General features: G+C 43.8%; 1 protein-coding gene across 3 annotated transcripts in view; it reads right to left on the bottom strand.

The window, feature by feature from the left end:
- The window catches only part of LOC142590404 (tyrosine-protein phosphatase non-receptor type 1-like), a 96,516-nt gene that overhangs the window by 53,902 nt on the left and 25,387 nt on the right, over nucleotides 1–17,227 (bottom strand). For 2 of the 3 annotated variants that reach the window (XM_075702496.1, XM_075702506.1), the window contains exons 7-8: nucleotides 16,779–16,937; nucleotides 16,387–16,712 (exon numbers count right to left, since the gene is read on the bottom strand). In XM_075702496.1, coding sequence (XP_075558611.1) covers nucleotides 16,387–16,712; nucleotides 16,779–16,937 — 485 coding nt within the window. The remainder of the gene's footprint in view (nucleotides 1–16,386; nucleotides 16,713–16,778; nucleotides 16,938–17,227) is intronic. The other variant, XM_075702490.1, reaches the window with a different exon arrangement.

Raw genomic sequence — 17,227 nt, 5'->3', positions numbered from 1 at the left:
ACATCCATGACGTCATGGTGACCAGGTGCATAAACTTATAGACGGCGTCACCACACTTATTTCATGTTCTTTTTTTTTCATGTTCTCTTTTTTTCTTTTTCTTTTCTGGCTTACCAAGCCTATAGCAAGAGTGGCTTTTTTTTTATTGTAAAAGGGTAATTTAGTAACACAGCTCAAATAATTTTTCTCTTCACTATCCCTTTAAGTCAGTGTCTTTACATGTGGTACAACACACTAAATTGACCACAATTGCAATGATAAGTCTGGCAAATAGAACAGTGTGCTGCTACAAAGTGCTGTATAACCCTTTTAAAGATATTGAAAAATATATACACATACAATATATGACCACAATGAGCAGAGCACAGATTACATTGCATATTACCAACATACCCAAATATTACTAGCTCAGCAACTTTGACAAAGAATATGATTACAGGAGACAATAAAACTAGTGATGACATAGCTGCAAAGCTTTATGGTTTAACAAATTCAAATCAGATTCCCATACTTTTTTTTAGGGATGGGCATAAGTCAAGATACTCTACTTTCGACCCCCTGGTATCATTTCAATGAAAATTGGCCACAATTATTATGACAATGATATAAGGTGCCATGCTAAATATTTCTGTAGCTCATCATTCCAAAGAGTTATAACTCTTACAATGTGTAGATGACTATAGTCATCGACAAAATTTACCACTGAAAAATTATCAGGAGGTTTGTTCTCCATATGTGCTATATCATTTGGGGAAGTAGGAAGGTACGCAATCATGGATATACTTTCTACAATTCAGAGTGTTTATTATTAGAAAAAAGTCACAGTACTACCCGAAAGGCAAAGCATTGACTGCAATAGAAAAGTATTACACAAATGCACAAAGAAAGGTTCATAGTTTTATCAGCCTAATAAATGCTGTAAACACTCACTCACAATTGAATTAGCAAGCATAGTGTCACCCACACAGGCAAACATGAACCAACCTCACTTGATGACCACAAACACACACTGCCACAATGCTGGCGTGATGAGCGCAAACTGAAGGGAGCGAACGCTTCTGCTCTGTCCCTTCAACGCGTCTCCGAAACTTGCAATATTACGCAATCTCCAGCACTAGGCACACACAAAGATAGTGCACATGCAGCCACCAGTCATCTCGGCTGGCCTAGCATTTGACCTTTCCGAAGATTGCCGTATTTCCCGGTGATTTTTCTTATGTACAAGTCACGATTTCTTCCCCAATTTTCCCCAGTGCATCTTATACAACGGTGCGGTGCGACTTATATGTGCATAAAACCATGCTGCTGGCACGATAAATATGCATTTTTTTTTTGTCATTGTTTTAGTTCTTGCGAGAGGAGTAAACCATGCAGAGCAGCATTCTGGATAAACTGAATCTTGTATTAACAGCGGGATGTTACTGTACTAACCTATTAACAGTAACAGGTGTATTAACAGTAACAGGTGTATTAACAGTAACAGATACATTAACATTACTGTATTAACACTAACATCTGAACCATTGGTACAGATGTTAGCTCGTAGGGCTCGCCATGCTGCTTACAAGGCAGCAGCAGCAGTAAAGGCAGTCAGCATGGTCTCCATGATGTAAGTGCCTCCGTGATTGAAGGTCAGACTATAGTTTGCTGTTATAGTTTAGCCTTTGTTGAAGAAAAGATTAAACCCACATAATTGATGCAATAGATAACTACATAAAGGGTGCCACAATTTTTGCCACATTACAAGAGGCACAAGCACCATTGGTTATCACCATCATCAGTTGACTGCGCGAGAAGTCGGTGCTTCCGCTTTGTGGTCACTATTTCATTTTCTTACAAGGGTGTTCAGGCTGGTTCAGGCGTGTTGCGATCTTTTGCCTGTTTATACCAAGCATGAATGCCAGCAACATGCCTACAATGTCCTGTACAAGTTAGTCAGAGGCCCAAAGAATAGCACTACACAAAATACACCGACACGAAGGACCGTGTATTCTGTGTCATGCCATTCTTTAGCTTCAACTATGTACTAACTAGCCCAGCAGAAAGTTTTAATTACCCATCGATGCTGTCAGCTCAAGTGGTTGAAGTTGCTCAATGGCTTTGAGTGAAGAGCGATAAATATTGGGTTACTGTACCAAACTTTGTTGAAGTTATTTCCTACTAGGATTTCCAGCTCATATGAATTTGGTTTATGGAAATTTAGTGCCCTGAAATAGATAAAGTCAGCATTTCATGATGAGTGTACAGTGATCAGCCATTGAGACGCGATACTCTGAGCGTGTGGCTGTTGGCAGTTATTGCGCCACTGGAGGGCGTTGGGGACACCAAGCTGATGCATTTTTGTATAAGAAAGTGAAAGCCATTGTGATGTATTGCGACTGCATGCGGCCCAGTGCTGTTCACCCAGCCCTCACTGGTGGTGCAAAAAGTTCACTGAGCGCTCTACATGTGCACATCGTTTCATTATTCCAACCACGCTACACAAGTGTTCGCATTCTTTTTTAAACGGACATGATTTTATTACTACTGCACTTCAATTTTGTGTTTGTTAATATAAGTATGTCTTATAAAGTTATATACCAATTTTTTTTTTTAGAAACTCACAAAAAGTGGGAGTGTGGCTTATACAAAGATGCGACTGATACTGGGAAAATATGGTAGCTCCAAGGCATGGCGTGGCGACGCACGGCTGGGGTAGAGGAGGAGACACTCACTTGCCCCCAACCTCTCCCCCTTCCTTGCGCACGCAAGAAGACAGTGCGCATCGAGCCAACATCTTTCTCAGCTCACTCCTTACACACTTCCCCTCACACTTGCAGCTTATGACACATAAGGCGTGACAGGATATTATCGCACTTGGACTTCATAGGGAGCACCATGGCAACGCGGCGGTGAAAATTCCCTTGGAGTGTCTATATAATTGCAAGGCAAAGTGCTTGCCCCAAGAACAGTGCGAGTGGATCATCCAATATCGCAGCGACATCAGAAACATGTCCGCCGTCATATAGTGCCTTTCCTTTCTGGGCACTGTCACCACATGAATAATTATATTTTAAGGGCACAAACAGAAAATCGACGCCCCCGTACCACTGTCAACCTTGCTGCTATTGCTGGACAGCCACGCCACTCCTCCCTTCTCGATTTCCAAAATCCACCACTAGGAGGCCCCCTATAGGTGAAACTCACTGCATATAGACGCTGGCAGTGTCCTCTTGCAAGGCCTGAAGCCAGATTCCGTATTAGCGTGCTTCTCAAAATAAGGTTGTTCATGGACATAAGCTCGGACTCAGTATCATGCACAAAGTATGCATCAATGCAAACAGAAGAAAAAGAATGGCTCGCTCAGCAGCACAAAAGTTCTCTGCCCAATTAAAGAAGCTTAAAATTTAAAGAAAGAACGAAAATGTGTCAACAGCTACACAAATTTCACGCAAGGAAACCAGCTTGCACAGCGAGTCAATGGGACAGCAAGTACACTAACAACAAACATATGTGCACAAGCTCCAAATCAGTACGATGGAAGGTGTCATGTACAAAATACAAAGCAAATACAAAGCCAGAGTGCTAAACAGACGAGTGTGCCTGCTGTTTGCCACTAAGAAAGCACCACTTGTTATGAAATGTTGGCATGCCACACAATTACTTCAGCACGCATTACACACAGGAGGAAAATGCAACGCGAGCAGTCGCACAGTGCCAGGATACGAGTCATGTGAAAATGCCAATGCTGTAAATTTGTGAACTTTTCTCCCAACAAGCTATTAACTATACAAAGAACAAAAATGCTGGAACAGCCCTATGTGTTACAAGGGGCACCGAAAATAAAGGTTTCCTGCAAAGGAGGGTTTGAAGTGTCTAAAATAGGAAACTATCATAAGTGTAAGGCCTTCCACATCTACACACTAGCACTGCAGCTCAAATTAATTGTTTCTGTTATATCATGAGCATCTATTAAATGTCTAGTGATTATTTCTTAAAAACTGAAATTTCTACATCTGAATTTTAACAGGATCAAGATAGGTTAAAGAAGAAAATACTGCATATACTACAATATAATACAATACAATAAACAAAATATAATGCATTGCAGAGTGACAACAGAGAGGGAAAAAGAATCATTACACTAAAGTAGATATAAATGATGTGACAGCATGTTGTAAAACTTGACTCTTATGCAATTTCAATCTTTGACAGATCATTGAATGGAGTATATAAAGGGAGTTAGGTATGTATTTCTATGAAAATGAAACTGAATGTTTCAGCACTCTTTGAAGAAAAAAATCCTTTACAATTGGCATTTGCAGTCTGTTTGTGTGTTCAGTTCAGCCAAGATCATTAGTTCTCAAAAGACCTATAAATTTATAGTATTGGGTTACTGCAATGATAGGTATGTTAATAGTACCATAAAGAAATTTCAAATGACCACTTTTGCACGTGAAGCACATAGGCAAGTAGTTTTTTTTTTTTCTTTTGTAGTGGCAGATTTTTGTTTTACTCGAAATGGACAGACAATTGCTATGGCTTATCAAAAAATACCTATAGAAATCTTAATGATATCAGATAGCAGCATGACCTCAGAATATATTGCGCTGTCGTCCATATATACAGCATATAATATTGACTGCTAATAAAGACAAGGACCCTGTCCTTCCCCGGTCCTCTTCATTATTAGCGGCCAATTTGATATGCAGTAAACACCAACTAGGCCAAATTCAAGTTCTTCTGTCTGCACATGCAACCTTATTTTTACCATACCTTTTACAATATCATTTATGAATACAGGAACCAAAATAGGGCAAAATCACGGTCCTGGAGGATGACAGAATCTAGTCCTAGCCTGAATATTTACGTGTCCAGTGTTCCTCAATATTATGTGTTCAATGATTGATGACAATGAGCAGAAACAGTGCATGAAACCATATTTGCTACCACCATTCTAGCTGGAGAGGGGCGAACAGCAGATTTCTGGTCCAAAATAAATTCAAAGTAAATAGTAATTCTAGTCAAATAATTTCGGGAGTAATTACGGGAATAATTACGGGTGTATCTCGTAGCACCCACAGTGCACACACTGTGGCGCTGGTGCAGATAGAAGGGCACTGGAGCAGATGCCAGATGGATGCCATAGGCATTCTGTGCGTACATTGACTACTACTTTTGTCTGGTCCAGTTAAAGCGTTTCAAACATCATCTGCATGCTCAACCAGAGGCACAGCGTCGCAAAACGTTAGATGTCACGAGGGAAGACTGTGAGAACACTCTCCCATTCCACCGTGCAGTTTTTCCCACTAGGTTAGATTGAACTATTCTTGGGAACGTCCCACAAAAACGGTTAGACAGTCACATGAGATCGCAGTTAGTTCCCAAAGAATGCTAAACACACTAAAAAAAAAACAGCCACAGAGTGATTACACATCTCGCTTCTATGTAAATATACATAAAAAGCATTCCTTGCTGTTGACATGTTGCAATAGTTAAAAGTAATGCACATCTCTACTTCTGTAGCAAAAGCAATAGTACATGAAAAATAAACGTATGGCGGCAACTAGTCGCACAAAGTGCAATAAGTTTGCAAATAAACAGGTTATTTCTAAAATTTATAAACTTGAAATCAGTGCACAAGAATATTGGGGTGTTTGTTTACCCTTCATTAGCCTATTGTGATGTTTCCATAGAGAAATTCATTCAGGTGGTTCTGCGAGACAAGCATCAATTGCTGTATAATATACAGTCAAACGGCCTTAAAAGAAAGAGCTCGGGGCCTCCAAAAACCTTCGCTATAAAGGTCATTTCATTGTAAAGGTCATGCACTGTATCGCACGCAATAGAGCAAGCTGAGCACATTCAGAAAAAAAAAACATTTATTTAACATGAATTAAAGATACTTAATGAAAGAAGTCGGTAATTTTCTTCTGGACACTTCGTTCGATGCAATGTGCAACTGCAGCCGGCCTTATTACATCAAGGTTCACAGCATGCTCCACTGCGAAACCCAGGAGCGACACAAGGTACATCTACAGAGCACGAATGCCGCTACTTCCTCATTTGTCGTCAATATTCTCATTTTGCCTGCAGGCTCTTCATCACTGCTAGCTTTCTCAGCCTTTGCCTCCTTCGCGTCCTTAATGGCTTTGACGATGTCGGCAGTCGTCAGTTCCGAGCAGATCATCACGTCTTCGTCAACCGCGACATATTCGTCAGCCGTCACTCCCGCTGCTGCGTTGCAAGAGGCAGCATACGAGTTGAGAGATTTGTGAAGGTCTGTAGCAAGACTGGAACAGTTGCCATCATTGGTGCGGTCGTCAGGTGCATCGCTAGCGCTGTCTTCAGCTGTAGCAAATCCAGCCTTCTGCCAGCAATTACGCACGACATCAGGCGGCACACTCCACCAAGCAATCGTTATCATTTCAATGGCTTCGCGAACGTTTATCTTTGTTGGCAGCTCAACCTTGTGTTCAAAGTTTAGCAGAATTCTCTGCAGCATTCTCGTTGTGGGGATGCGCGACTCTCGCGCGTCCCCTGATGTTTTTCCCGCATAGCACGCCTCCTGTAGTGCAGCTTCGCCGCGTGGCCTGCGTGATGCCCGCGGCGGTCGATGTGGTTGGGGCGCAGTGCGAAAGATGGCGCGAGTGTCGCGCCGCTGCGGGGTTACTCGGGCGCCGGGAGACAAGGCGCTCGCTCTCTTTGGGTTCGGGAGGCAAGCGGGACGAACGTGCCGCGCGCCGCCGACCCATGCTTCTGCGAGACCGTCTCGCGTGGCCGCCTTGGACACCGTTCGCGTGACAGTACGCGCGAACGACCAGGCGTTGGGATATAGCATGGGGCGAACATATTCGCTCGTTTTCTGGTCGCGGTGAGTCGGACTTCTAGATTTGTCACGCGCCCATCGGCATGTTTTGTGGATAGCAACTCTGCTAGCAGGCATTGATCTATGAAAGGTGCAATAAATGCCCTTGTGATTGTTTGCACTACTGTGTTGTCGTTCCTTTGTCCCAAGAGTACGGGTGTGAGAGATCCCACATCGTGCAGTAGTGTGCCTTGGCAGACTTTATTATTTATTTATTATTATTTATTTTCAATACTGCCAGTCTCTTTATCGAGACCATAGCAGGTGGGCATATTGTTACTATGTAAGCGTTGATACAACATTATTCATAGAACATGTGAATACAAAGTACAATGAACTAGATACGCTACATGTAGGTACACAGTAAAGTCTGGAAAAATACAAAATGCAAAAAAAGAAAGACATCGTTTCATGCATATAATTAGTGAAGTAAGCTATAACAATGAAACAGATGTTATAAATACAATAAATTGTCATTCAATACAATCTCGTGAAATATAAATGCAACAACAATTTACAACCTAACAGTGCATAACTTAATACAATCTAACATAACATAACATAAGAGATAGATCTAAACAATGTAAAAAACAAATTTGCATAAGACTAAAATATTTCTAGCAGTCATTCCTTATTCTTTTCTATCATATTACTAAACATTGAAGGAGAGTCTATATCAGCTATTGCTGGGTCGAGGTGGTTCCACTCCCTAACAGCAGTAGGGAAAAAAAGAGTACCTAAATGTGCCCGTTTTACAAGGGTACTCAACTAACATTTTATTATGCTTATGGCGTGAAATACGGGATGTAGAGAAAGTGATGTATTTTGAAGAATTTATGTTAAAGCGGTTGTGCAACAGGTTGCGTATGAATTTTAGTCGAGCTTGCTGTGCTCTGTTTGCCAGTGTGTCCATTCCGGATGAAGTCAGGAGTTTTGTGGGCGAGTCAGTGGTTTTGTACTTGTTGTGAATAAACCGTATTGCTTTCCTTTGAACTTTTTCCACTTCGGCTGTGTTTGTCTTTGTGTGAGGAAACCAAACCGTGTTGGCGTATTCTAGTACTGGCCGCAAAAAGGCTTTATAGCATAGCAGTTTGATATGACTGGGAGCAGATTTCAGGGACCTTTTAAGGAAGAAAAGCTTACGGGTGGCTGCTGAAGTGATGTTGGCAATGTACTTATTCCACTTCAAGTCTGATGCTAGAGTCAGTCCTAGATACTTGTGTTGCTGAACATTAGTTAGGGGTGTACCATTGAGAAGGTAGGTGAATCCTGATTTAATCTTCTTTGTTGTTACTACCATTGTCACTGATTTCTTGATGTTGATAGACATTTGCCATTGTTCACACCAGGCATTTATCTCATTAAGGCATCTGTTCAAAGTAAGGTGATCTTCGCAACTTCTTATTTCTTTATATATAATGCAATCATCTGCAAAGAGCTTTATGCTGCATGTTATGTTATTGACGATATCATTGATGTAAATTAAAAATAGTAAGGGCCCCAAGACCGAGCCCTGGGGAACGCCAGATGTGATAGGAACTGTATCAGATGATGCTCCATCATGGAAAACGAACTGTGAACGCTGTGATAAAAAATCCCTAGTCCAGGCTGTAATGCTTCCATTTCCAATAATTGACTCCAATTTTGCAATTAGCTTGTTGTGACACACACAGTCGAATGCTTTGCTAAAATCTAGAAATAATCTGTTTGACCGCGGTTGTCAATAGTCTGTGCTAGGTCATGTATAACTTCAGTCAATTGTGTTACTGTTGACATCCCGTGCCGAAATCCATGCTGATTGGCTGTTAGTATGCCATTCTCTTCAAAATATGTTGTTAGGTGTTTTAAAATTATATGCTCTAGTATCTTGCACGACGTACTAGTTAGTGATATCGGTCTGTAGTTGGAAGGAGAGGCTGTGTCACCTGATTTATGGATTGGTATTATCTTTGCTTTTTTCCAGTCATCTGGCACACGTCCGGTTGAAAGTGATATGCGATAGACAATGCCAAGATACCTGCTGCACCATTCTGCGTATCGCTTTAAGAATTCGTTCGGGACGTCGTCAGGGCCACTAGATTTTTTCGTGTCTAATCCGAGTAGGAGGTTAAAGATTCCTGAGTCAGTTATGTTTAGTTAGTCGATGGTGAAACCTGTAGGAATTATTGGGGGGACAAACCCGTTATCTGCAGTAAATACCGATTGGAAGTACTTGTTGTATGCCTTGATCTAACAGCTGCAACAGGGAAGTGCAATTCAGTGCCAAAAAATTACATTCACATGCTCTAGCACCGGGAGCTTGTTGTGTGCGGCACAGTTGTCAACAAGGGCAATCTTGCGGTTCTGCAGCTGCATCATTTTCTCCACTTGCAAAAGCTAGGCTAGAAACAAGTCCGCCGTCATCCAGGCTTTCTTGTTGGCCATAGTCATCCGGAAGGCTACACATGCCTTTGAAGCACCGCGGTTTCGCAGACCGTCCGACCATAAGTGGCTTTAGCTTCTCTGTACCCGCAGCGTTACAAAACAGCACTGTCAAGCGTTGCTTTGACTTCTTGCCACCTTTGCAACGATCTGTCTTCTTGCAAAGTGTTTTCTTTAGGGAGCAGCTCATAAAGGGCTGTTTCGTCAGCATTAAAGATGTCTGCTGGTCTGTACTCCTGCCGCACCTTGAGCAGCTCCGACTCGCACCAGCTGTCAGCAAGATCGCTCAACGCATCGGCTTCTTCTCCCACTACGGTTTTAAAAACTATGCCATGGCGTTGTTTGAAACTCCTCAGCAATCCGCTGGTTGCCTTGAATGTCTCCAACACTGAACGCACAAGCAAACTCCCTGAACCATTCTCGCGCACATGTCTGCAAACCCAATGTAGACGGCGGCATCAACATCATTGATAGCGACGGCTCGAATCTTCTTGCGCGACGGGTCCATCTCACCTTCTGTCACCGACAATTTGAAACTTTTCGTCAAGGGAGAACTGTCGGTGCTTCGATATTAACGCACTGCTTACATTCACCATGGCGATCCTGAAACGTTGCACCAAACGCTGCTCCAAATGCACCAAGGAACAAAGAGAAGATGGCTAAAACCATGTGTGCTCAACTCAGTTAGCCAGCACGTAAATGCATGAGCAGAAACAGCGCATAATCCTACTCAATGCAGGGAAAAGGGAAGTGCCGGCAAGCACTCATTGAAGTTTTGTCATTTGGTCAGCTCCCAAATAGATAAGTGCAAAATGGCGCGCCTCAGCCGCCGGCTTTGTCGGCGTGTTTGTGTGTGTTGTTCACAGAGATCGCCAGTATTAGTTTCCACATCTACAGCTCACTACAGTCTACAGTTTCCCACAGCCAACAGCTCACTATGCCACCGAGCAGGAGCGCAGAGATCAATGTGCCTATTGGGGGGGCGAGCTCCACCACTGAAGAAGCTGGCACCACCGTCGCCGTGATGTGGCACGAGGGATCATGTGGACACAGCGGCTACGTCGGCTGCTTCTAAAGCGCCGAAGCGAGCTGAAAACGAAAGTTTGAAGTCCCACCTGCGCTGCGATTCTGGTTAAGTGGTGAAGTTTTCCTGCCTTGGGTATCTGCTTGACAGCATTTGAAAGCCCTATTATAATAGGTAGTGGCTGCCTTTGGAGGCGTGCAGCAGGTAGGCTACTGCTCGGTGCCGCACTGCCAGACCTACGCAACGGAGCCTGGTGTCGGCCTTATTCACACGCAGCCGCAGGACGAGAAGCTGAGTGAAGCTTGGCTCGCGAAACTTAGAACCAGCAAACAGCCATCGGCTACAACTCGGGTATGCAGCAAGCACCGACACGAGGAAGATTTCTGCTATGTCGTCGGGACTGCGATGTTCGGTGAGTAGCCGAAAACGCGCACTGGGACGCTCACCCACGCCCGCTCCCTGGCTAATGTCATGACACTTTATTTGATCTAGGAACTTGTTAATGCTAGATTCTGGCAAGTTCACTGGAATGGAAAGGGAGCGGTAAGAAGTGCTTTAAAAAAAGGCATGGCACAAGGTCATGTTATGAATCAATGTATTGGATTACGAAAAGGAAGCAGCGGAAAATCGCACGCTGAGAAGACCAATAAATATAAAGTGCGACGCAACTTGAGAAATAACATTGAAACGTCCAAGAATTTAGAAAAAAAAAGATTGAATTGTCCCGATGGCACATCACAATCGCCGTAGGCATTGAAGTCTCTATATTGAAATGATTTTTGAACAGCTCTGATAGCAGCCACGCAACAATGGTTGCTTGTGTACTGTCAAATGCTCATATTCTGTGGCCTAAAGCTCACAGCATGGTGCAAAAACGCGCTTGCAGCAAAAGCAAAACATTGTGCACGGACATGCATGCAGACGCGCGCAGTCAGTCGCTGAGAACCTGTGCTATCAATTGAGGCTTCATTCTGTTATGTTCCATTTGGTTATACAGATAGCCCACTATAAGAACATATTTCACATACCGTATTTACTCGCATAATGATCGCACTTTTTTGTCAAGAAATATGACGCAAATTCAGGGGTGCGATCATTATGCGGGTTAAATTTCCCACGAAAAGAAACATTTTCTTTTTTTCATCCCGCATTTGCTGCGGGATGACAAGCAGGCAGCTGCCGCTGTCAGTGCAGGACACCAAAACAAAAATGGCGGCCGGCGGAGCAAGCCGAACGCACCGAACGCAATTATTTTTCTTCTCGCAAGTACATTACGTGTATTGAAACAGTTTCTTCCGTATCAGTAATGAATAATATTGTTAATATCGGCAAGTTTGCGACAATAACATAGCCATGTCCACTTTGAGGGGACAGAAAAAGAGATGGGCGAGCTTAACTACCAGTGACATAGAAACACATGGCGGGCATGCTGCGGAAACTGCGGCATTTGTCTTCACTGCTAGCCTAATACGGCACGTTTCCGCTAAGGGTCGGCGAATATCTTAGCTGCGTTACAAGCGTCGGCGTATGAATAGGGTACACTTCTAACATATTGGCGTAAACGTGGCCACTATCGTTGCCGCTCACGATTTGTTGCATGCCCTAGAGTGCAGTCGAGAAGAATTGAAAGGCGCCCTTTCTGCTGTTGTCGTTGACCAAAAGCCATTATGAAGCCTACAAATAATAAAGCCGAGGCAAGCTTGGTTGTAGCTTTTTTTTCATGGAAGTGCGGAAAGTGATGAAGGGAATGAAATGGGGCATCTACTTAAGAATGTTGGGTGCTGCACGTGCAGACCACTTGATATGTCTTCAAGAGTCGTTCACGTAGCATTCGACAGATGGTAAGCACGATCATCATTTGCTAGACTTGGCACACGACATATCGCTGCGACAAGTTCAGGGTGTGATCATTACACGAGAAAGAAAAAAAATCAAATTTTGACGACAAAATTCAGCGGTGCAATCATTACGCGAGTGCAATCATTATGCGAGTAAATATGGTCGTTTGCTCTCACCGTTTGCCTACTTTTCACGCAAGAAGCCGGTTTGGGAGACTCCATCACGGCGACCGCGAGCAGTGGCATTCACTGTACATATTCGGTAAAGATATAGTGTCTGTAAACAATTCTGTGCTTTCAGCTTACCCAAGATTATTATTTTGACAGTAAAGAACTTCCCTCGTTTTGAGAGTACTTACAGAAATCTCCAGGTGGGCTGCCATGTGGTGTTTTCATTGAGCGCCATAAACCAAACCTATGAGGAGCGCGCCGCATTATCCCTCGTACTATGCAAGGGGGAGTGCTTCCGACAGATGGCGACTCCGTAAGTCCTCGCCCCTAATAGTTTTTCTTTCTGCCGGCAGGCAACTCTACTGCCGCTCGCGAAAATATTTGGTCGTTCGGCCCCCTGCGCACATTTTTTTTCCTGCATGTCGGGCGGTTGCCATGGAAACTGCAGAGCTCGGATTCTCCCATGCAGTCTTTGCTGCGGTGCCGACTGGCACTCCCTATGCTCTCTGCAGCTCAATGGTGGCTAACGCTAACGGCAAATACGGAGCCGCTACATGCGTTCATTGTAAAGGAGCAAATCAGCCGTCGGGGACACCTAAATTCCTTCGTTGTACAGGCAAATTCGTTGTAGTGGTCTTCGCTCTAAAGGCATTCAGAATACATATGAAAGATAGGAATTCCGCCAGGACATGCGAAATACTTCGTTATACCAGTCATTTTGTTGTAGAGGCATTCGTTGTAGAGGCATTCGACTGTATAGTACAGTATGCAGTTATGGGTTGTTTTGTTGAGGACAGCAGAGATATGTTTCCTCGCAAAAGAACAAATTTGGCGGCAAAAATTTATTGTTTGCCCGAGCTATATTTTTTTAGAACCATTAGTACTGCACATTAGGCAAGAAAATGTACCAGCAGTGTTTACGATGAAGATAAGAGTGAGGCCCACAGGTCAGCACACTCACTCATGAGTACACTCATGCACACATTGTGAATGTGAGTGAGCAAGTGCTAGTGAGCATGAGCTGACGCGAGTGTGAACGTGAGCGAGTACCTGTGACAGTGGGTAGACGTGAGTGTGAACGTGACTGAGTACTGGGACAAGTTTGAGCGGACGTGAGTGTGTATGTGAGTGACTACCTGTGAGGGTAAACACGGGGAATGCGGGAGATGGAAATTCAAGACGATGAGCAAAACGAGAACAAGGTGCAAGCAGGAGCCAACGTTTCGACAAGTGGACTTGTCTTCTTCAAGGCGACGTATGCTTTCCTCGCCACAGTATACATAGGTGGGGTTCTTCTAAAGAGGACAGGGTGTAAGGCGGGTGGGTGTGAAGAGGGTGTAAGGCAGGTGGCTAGTTCTGTGAGGGTAGTCACTCCCGTACTCACGCAGGTACAAAAAACGTTAGCGAGTGCCGGTGAAAGTGAGTGGACTAAAGCATGAACACGCGTGAGTACCTGCAAGTCTGAACGAGTGCCGATCAGCACGAGTGGATGCGAGTATGAACACGAGTACCTGTGAGGGTGAGTAGACACGAGTGTAAGCATTAGCATGTGCTGTTGAGTGTGAGTGGACACGATATATGCGAGCGACTACCTGTGAGGGTCCGTAGGCACAAGTGAAAACGTTAGCGAGTGCCAGTGAAAGTGAGTAAATGCAAGTATAAACATGAGTGAGTACCTGCAAGTCTGAACGAGTGCCGGGGAGCATGAGTGGATGCATTTATGAACATGAGTGAGTACCTGTGAGGGTGAGCAGGCGCAAGTGTAAACATTAGCAAGTGCTGGTGAATGTGAGTGGATGTGAGTATGAATGTGAGTGAGTACCTGTGAGGGTGAGTAAATGCGAGTGTAAACTTCAGCATGTGCTGGTGAGTGTGAGTGGACATGGGTATGAATGTGAGTGTCGGCCAATAGACGGCTGCTATTGGCTGGCAGCTGATATCAAGTAAGAAGGATGTATGGATCAGTGTGCTTCTGCCTACTGTTACTATGTTTGTTTATTGACGCAGCTTGCTAAATGGGCTGAAGCAAGCAAAAGCCTGCGTTTCGAGAAGAATTGATTACTTTCGGAAGCAGCTGAATATTGTCTGCTCCTGCTCAGCTGTGCCCACCCGTGTAGGAATGAAATTTTGGCCACGCTGCTTATCAGTGTCGTAGCCATCAGGCCTCGCTAATTTAGAGTAGTTTTGAATGCTCAACTAGCCTTGAACCACACAAAACTTAAGGTCAGACCACACGTATGCTTGTCAGCGTGTGCTCACTCTTGGCAACTTCTAGCTGGACACCTTGGCAGACATCACTTCATAGTGAGCTTCAAATGCACAATTTGGATGTGGCTACTTCTCAGCTGATGTGCACATAGTCAATATACTTGCAAGAGCGCACATAAGAGAAGCTTTGTTTAACCCTCAAAAATTGTGTGATTGCCTTACAGATAAGCGCAAAAGGAAATGCACTCCTCATGCCACTCGATGCGAGAATACAGCCGCATGTAGCTATCTAGTACTGTAGCACAGTAAAGGCATCGTAGATGCTAAAATCGGAAGTAGTGGCATCTATGTGAACATCCAAAATCAAATATGAACAGCACATGTGACCATGTGACCTTCAGTAGGCGGACCATTGTAGGCCCACCCTGCTGCACCATAACCTTCACAGTGCAAGGCACTGAAGGAGGAGTGGGAGCATGCAAAGGGGATTCAAGGCGATCTTCAATTGCCAATAAGTTCGCTTCTGCTGAACGCATGGAAGCACTTTTGGCTGCAAGGTATTTCTGAAGTAGTCTATTTTCCCTTCAAATGCATTTCTCGACTTCCATAAAAAGTGTTTTGGGCCCCTTTGAACAACTTGTTCACATTTTATTTCTGGCCATGATTATACTGGTATGAAAAAAGTCATGGTAATTCAGCAAAAATTAATAAGTAATTAATCCATTGGTAATTGATTTACTGAATTAACCTCAAATGAAAATTCCCTCCAGCATGTCAAAAACGCTAGTACGGGCTCTACATTGCGTTTCCAGCACCTAAATTAGAGCCTTTAGGCATCTGATTCAGCATATCAGAATTGATACATGGGCTTTGTGGCATTAAGGAATTCAGAGCCATTGCAAAAGAACACTTGGCTAATTACTGGGTTACAAACCCTCACGTACATCCTATGCCATGCCAAGAGAGCACAAATATAACACAGATCACAACATGTCACGGACTATCCCACTATTGCAGTGGCACAATCATGTCTGAGGAGGCGTACTTCAATAACCACAAGTTGTACTCCAAAAAAACCACACATGAATCCCTTACAGGCTTACACAAAAACACACTATATGACTGCATTTTATTCACACTACATATTTCTCCTATTTCTCCCCTTGCCCAAGATGGATTAGACAGAGATGGATGTGTGCATCACATTTATGAATGCATGCTGTTCCTTTAATATAGTTCTACCAACGTGTTTCATAATGCAAAGCAACACTTAAACTACTTGAAAAACGCTACTATCCAAATAAATGCATTTTCATGCATTTTTTCAGACATGGCTCAACATTGCCGAGGATGTTCAAACCATGACATAATGCATAATTCTCTAGGGATGAATCCTTTCTACGAAGTCTGCAAGAATAATCAACAAATACATGGCAATTTACTACTGAATGGGGGGTACTCGTCTTGCAAGTCTCATTGAAAGGATCAGAAAATTGCAAAGATGAAAATGCATAAGTTAAGCATCATGAATAGTATTATTAAAAATAGAACCTGCAAAACTGAAGAGTCCAAATTCGTTCAATGTACTCCAGTGCAAGAACAGAAGTATAGACTCTACTGTAAATCTGTCTACATAAAATATGAACAAGTAGACTATCCCTCAAACACAGGGGAGCTGCCGAGGTGAAGGGCTATTCCTCTAACTAGATTGTTCACTATAGAATAGGTAATAAATTTCTTGCAGCACAAATGCTTAAGCAGCGTATAGCAACCACGCTCCGATTCAAAATAAACACAGTTGCTACCTGAGTCTGTCTCCTTTGTCACTTAGAAACCATTCAAAAGTGCCAGATGTGAAATGTGTAGATGATGCGCACCTTTTCCTTGGAGATGTCTCCTTTGCACCCGGTTCACCTGCCAGAAGATCCTTGGCTTCACTCGAACTGTTGGAATTCTCCTCAGAGGAACGTTTGAGCCGAGGTGGCAGCGGCGGTGGAGAGTCACCAGCTCCCATTGGGAGCCGGCTGCTGCCTTCACCATTCTCACTGGCATCTTTCCCACCACCCATAGTGTCCTCATCATCACCTTCATCCTCGTCATCTGAAGAGTCGGTTGCTTCAGATTCCGAGCTCTCCTCAGTTATCCCATTGCGCTCAGGGCTTCGACTTAGCACCCGCTCATCAGCTGTGGGGTGGGCATCCTTCTGGAAGAGAAAAATCCATCCAATTGGTCTCTGATGCCGTGGCAAGATATACAAGGTGGCGCCTACCTGCTGGCAGCAGGACAAGGCCCGAGCGCCCTCCAGGATGGCCAGGTAGGAGAAGCGCAGCTGGTCTGGCGTCTGGATCAGACCCATGCGGTACTTGCGCATCTCCAGCAGCACTTCCTGCACGTCCACCCGGTCAAGGCGGCCCCCATTGGCTTCAATCTGAAAAACAATTTTTTTTTCTGTCAGGTGCCATTGCTGCACCTTGCTTCACTGATCTCTCTACAGGCTACTGGCCAAGAAAGTTAGTCATTTACTACAATGTCCTGGCCTTCTAAAGCACTTTCCCTTGAGCACCCACATAGCCAATAAGCCTCTATTACTACCAGCACCTTTATTTCAACAGTGCATATTACATGCATTTTTTACTTTCTTTTCTATCGTTTTTCACAACACGGAAGCTTTATTATGCACAACGCCAGCGGCTTTTTTCTTCATTCTGCCATCATACA

Source organism: Dermacentor variabilis, chromosome 1 (assembly GCF_050947875.1).
Source record: "Dermacentor variabilis isolate Ectoservices chromosome 1, ASM5094787v1, whole genome shotgun sequence".
Lineage (NCBI taxonomy): Eukaryota > Metazoa > Arthropoda > Arachnida > Ixodida > Ixodidae > Dermacentor > Dermacentor variabilis.
This window is presented reverse-complemented; position numbering and strand designations above follow the sequence as displayed.